The 5,426-nt window shown below is 36.0% G+C and overlaps 1 protein-coding gene across 1 annotated transcript in view; it reads left to right on the top strand.

Annotated features, from left to right (window-relative positions):
* The first annotated feature begins 2,106 nt into the window (after positions 1-2,106).
* Positions 2,107-5,426, top strand: part of LOC117177276 — a 13,751-nt gene continuing 10,431 nt past the window's right edge. Inside the window, exon 1 of the mRNA XM_033367870.1 lies at positions 2,107-2,187. Within this exon, the coding sequence (XP_033223761.1) occupies positions 2,136-2,187 (52 nt within the window). The 5' untranslated portion in view covers positions 2,107-2,135. The remainder of the gene's footprint in view (positions 2,188-5,426) is intronic.

Below are 5,426 nucleotides of genomic sequence, written 5' to 3'. Positions count from 1 at the left end.
AATTTATATTTTATACTTGAAGTAACGTCACCTCAAAATACACGGATTAAAGAGGCCCGCGAAGTATTCAAATCATGAAAATCGCCAGCCCAGCATCGAAACCTGGAAATATTAAAATGCCAATCTCTTCATTTTATTTCAAAGCACATAGAGATATGAATAGAACCGCCGAAGTGTTCCGACCGGCAATCGTGCACCTTCGAGTTTTCAAATTCAGAAGAGGAGAAATGGGTTGCGCGCGCAACCCAGGCATTTATATCATCTCCTACCATATTCACACGGACATAGACGTGTCATAGTATTGGACCACGTCTCGTTTCAGATCTGGGATCACTGGGTAGAGAACGAGGCGTGGCTGTTTAGTGCACAAGAGGTCAGGTAGAGGCTAAAGAAGGTACTGAAGAAAATATGAAGGGGTGAGGGATTCCCAGGAGAGTTAAGAGAGTGTTTAATAGTGCTACTGTATAAAAAAGGAGATCGGGATAGGCAGTGAAATTATAGAGGGATTACGTCAATGAATACGGCGTAAAAAGTATATGTTATGGTGTTGGTGGAGAGTCTCTGGAAGGATATCGAGGGGAAAGGAATATTGCCGGAGATGCAGGCGGGCTTTAGGACGATTAGGAGCACTACCGACAATATCTACGTTATATAACAAGTGGTAGATAAAGAATTAGCGAAGAAGGGGTCAAGAGTGTGCTCGTTTTTTACGGTACTCAGTGGCACGTTTCCTTCGGCGGATAACGGGTGGTTGTGGCAGGCGATGGTGGAGAGCGGACTGGAGAGCAGCCTAATCAAGAGGGCAAGGGAGGTACTTGAAGAGACGAAAGATAGGATAGGTAGATTCGAGGGTGCCCGCTTAGCCTAACACTTTTTTCGAACGTAATAGCCGATATTGAACGTAAGCTAGCGGCCGGAGTGGTAGGAGGAGCAAGAAGAGAAGGGGTTAGGATAGGGTCACTCATGTATGCAGGAGGTACAGGAGGTGAAGGGATTTGTGTGCCTAGGTTTACTGTTTCGGACAAATGGAGGAGTGAGTGGTCATATGAAATAGTGATTGAAAAGGTCCGAAGAGAGTTTGAAAGGGAAAGGTGTTTATGGCGAATTAACTACGGATGGATGAAGTGAAAAGGATGCACGAGGAAGAAAGGAAGGCATGTGAGATGGTTCAGGAAAACGGTATCGAGAGAGAGAAGGCGGCAAGGGAGAAGAGAATAAGAGAGTGTAGTGTTAACAGGAACTATGTGTGGATTATGCCAAGAGAGAGAGAGAGAGGGCTCGATATTTATGTGAGGAAAGAGAGAAATGAATTCAGGAGCTTCTGGCGAGGATGATTCTGGCTTCTTGCTTCATAGAGAATGGAAGACTGTAAATAGGAGAGGTAGTAGATATATATAAAATGTAAATATTGTAAATAGTAAATAAGTATTAGGTATTAGCCGTGCAGGCAGAGTTTGGCAATGCGAGAAAGTAGATACATGCATCCGAGGCAAGACAAAGCGAAGAAGACAAGGCGATGAAAGCGAGTCGTTTTAGAGATAAGATATGGTTGTATGTTAGTTTTTAAGGGTGATTATTAAGAAAATTTTGTAAAAAATGAAAGTGAAACCAAGTCAATTTGTTAAAGCCAGCAGACTGAAAAATAAACGTTTGGTGCCATTCCACTAGTACTTTTTTGGAACATAAATCCCACCAGCACTTTTCAAAATAAGAAAAAGAATTAAATAGAACTTTTCCGATACTATTGTCTCAGAAAATTATTTGAAAGTTTTAAAAAGGCTTAAAATAATAAACACATTTCTCTAAGCTTCATCAGACATTATAATTTACATTGTTTAACCAAGTCCTCTGTAACTTTTAAAAATGTAGAAAGTATTTAAGATCATCCTTTTTTTATGACAGTTTTCAAATGTCCTTATAAGTGTGAAGCAGCTTCCGATAACAAAACCAAATGGTAAATATTAACACTGATTGTATCAGCGTGACTTGTAAGTGAATATTAGATGCGTAGTTTCTAGCTCTTTGCAATGTGATAAGGACTAGTATAAAGTACCAGTAATTTTCCTTTTATAATTCTTTTCGTCTTACAGTGTTTGCGATATTAGTCAAGAATCAGGGTCATCTATTCAGTGAGAATGAAGATTTCTTTTCTTTTCTTGAGCCTCGTGTTTTTTCTTAACTATATTGGTAAGTATTTTATAATCAGATTATTTATTATATCAATAGCAAGCAAAAATCAGTAACCTGAAAATTGTAAGGGCTTTACTAAAATTACTTTCAGTTTTTCAAATGAAATTGTGAACCACGTGTCCCCCTTTGCTGGGGTCTGTATGTTTTGAATCGACCCCCCTTTCTCACATAATTTACTCCCAAATCACCTTCCGTAGTACCATAAACCCAGGCACAATATACTGTTAAAAAAGTGGAATTAACGTAATTCCAATTATAGCCTTAAAAACTCTCAACATATGGAGTAAAGTGTGTTCTTCAAATGGAGTTGAAAAAACTCAATGTGGACCTTTCAAAAGCTATAATTACTTTCTAAGACTTTTTGCCATAGTTTGCGTCGCTGCGCAGAACATTTGAATTTTCGATTTTTTTCGTAGTAGTTTTGAATAAATTAAGCCAAAATATCAAGTATTATAAAGAACGATTAGGCGAAAAATGATAGGTGTTTTAAAAAGCTATAATACTTTTTTCAACTTCTCTACTTATCTGACATCGCTTGGCTTAAAATTAGAATTTTTAACTAATTAATTTTGAATGCATAAATAAAAAAGTAAATAAACGAGTCCCATCAAAAAAATTTTGAAAAAAAGGGTTTAAAAAAGTGTGTCAAACCTCGATTAGATTTGTTCATTTTTAAGGAGAAATTGCGTGTACGGACGGACGGCCAGACGCCAACGCCAAAAAATCGACTTTTGACTTCAGGTAGTCTCAAAACGTGGAGATGCGTTGAACAACTGTTGTGTCAAATTTGAAAGAATTGTAATATTGAAATATTATAAAACTGTACTAAAAGTAATGTTGTAAATAGTGGTAGTTCATTCTAAAAAAGTACAACCCTGGTGTAAAGTTTTTGTTTTAATTAAAAAAAATGAAAACCATTTTTACAGCAATCTACAAATAAATTAATTAAATTCCAACTAAAATTACAGGAAATCACAACTTTCTATTACTTAAATTTTCTTTCTACATACGGTTGCACGTCATTTGTACTGTTCGTACATCCAATATTTTCATTTGTAACCTCTTGGTTGCCCAACTAGAGGTAAATAGAATTTCGTGTCATCCCCCCGAAATTAGAATTTTTCCATGTTTATTTCAAAAAGTGTTTCCACATCGTTTTTGCAGTTATTATTAATATTTTTGTAATAGCCGCACAAAATGAGTGTATTCTACTGCTTATTGATTGAACCTAAGCTCTCCCTTTTCAAGCAGCGTACGTGGACCTGTATATATGATGTTGGGCTTCGCAGTAGATTGAGGGTGTTAGGGTATCAGGTCCAACATTATATACTAGGGACAGAATGGAGGCACATGCGCAGTCGCACATCGAGGAATGCACAATTGTGGGAGCTGACGATATGTGAAGTAACAGTTCTGTTTTCTCATTTGTTACGGGTTTTTTCGCGATCCAAAAATCATTCAAAATGTTCGAAAATATAAGTATTATAAAACGTATGCCTTTACATGCGCTTGATTCACCAACTTGAAAAGAGAGATCACGTTCAATCCCCTATCAGCAGAACACGCTTTCCATTTTGTGCGTCTCTACAAAAAAAATACAGTATATACCACGGATGACAGCCGTCTTCTTGGCTCGCAACTCGCGATAGGAGATGACAGGATATTTTTATTAGCTCCTAGCTGGGCACCCAAAATGGTCCCAACGACATAAAAACGTTAGCAGAAAAAAAAATTCAAAAATTCATATTTGTGAAGATAATGCAAGCGAAAAATATGGGATGGACATAGTACAACCGGCGTTCCGATATAGGCAAAAAGAAAATTTTAATAATTTGAACTTTGGAGGGGGGGGGGGGGATTTTACAGGGATTATACTTTGTACTTTTTTTATTTTATTGGGGATTTAATTTCCCGAAAAAATTTATTAAAAAAACTGCAACTACCAGAATTTACACCTACAGGAATTCATAGGTTTTGCAGCCAAAAATTTTTCTTTCTCGACCTAGGATGTAAAATATGTAGAATATTGCAATGAGATCATTTTAAATTCAGATATATACATGATCGATATTTAAAAAACCTTCTGTGTTTAAACTACACTGTAAATGAGAACATTCATAGTGGAAGCGTTTAAAGCTTTTCAATTCAAAACGTGTTAATTAAAAGCTGTTAAACCGCAAAATAAAAAACTGTCAAATTTAATTGAATTTAATTTCATTACTGCCTTTTAATATTTTACTATTCCTTGAAAGTTTAAACATAAAAGTTGTCTTAGTATTAGCGATCATGTACACATCTTAATTTAATAATCTCTCATTACAATATTCTAAATATTTGTTATTCTAGGTCGAAAGAGAGAAGTTCTTTTACTGCAAAACCAGTAAATTCATGTAGATTGTTTTAGTTGTAAAACCTGATGAAAAATTAAAACTACCATAAAATAAAGTATCATTGTCCGCGGCCAGTGGTGGACTGGGTACTCAGGGGCGCGGCCGAGAATCCAATACTTTGGGCGACTCCTAAAAAAAGGTCATCGGAAAAAAAAGAAAAATTGTTTCTAAGGAGAAAAACGTAAACGGATCAGATATATGTAAAACGTTTTGTTACGCGGTCTAACTATGCAACTTACAAAAAAAGGTTAATTTAAAAAAATGGTGCATTAAACAAAATACAAATTGGTTGATCACGTTTGAATAGGATGCGTAGTTTATGTTTTATTTATGAAAACACAACAAAAAAAATATTAAAAGTTAAAAATTAAATTTTTTCAGTGTAGAAAAGTAGTGTAGAAAAGTACGCATTTTAGAAAAAATCGAGGGCGAAGCACAAGATACGTGATGAGAATGTGTTCGTTAAAGCCGGAGGAGCTTTAGCAAAAGTTAATTCGCAATCACCAAATTACAATTTTTTTGATGTTTTCCCCTTTAATTTTGAAAAGTTTGTGCACAAATGTTGGAAAGTAAAAAGACCGATCACGTAGCGTGAAGTAAATACATTATAGAGCGCAAAGCGCAAGAACCAAAAGTCGCGCAGCCTAGACGCGCTGCAACATGTAAGCGATAAGAATGCACTAAGAGACCCTTCGTTAAAATTATTGAAACAAATTAATTAGACTACCGTATAATATCGTTCCAAAATACGAGGGTAGTTCAATAAGTCCTTAGAATGACCAACATATGGCGCGCGAATCGCTCCAAATCATCTGTTTTCAGTCAGCACCACTCCCAACTAGATAT

This window comes from Belonocnema kinseyi, chromosome 7, assembly GCF_010883055.1.
Source record: "Belonocnema kinseyi isolate 2016_QV_RU_SX_M_011 chromosome 7, B_treatae_v1, whole genome shotgun sequence".
In the NCBI taxonomy this organism is placed as follows: Eukaryota; Metazoa; Arthropoda; class Insecta; order Hymenoptera; family Cynipidae; genus Belonocnema; species Belonocnema kinseyi.
This window is presented reverse-complemented; position numbering and strand designations above follow the sequence as displayed.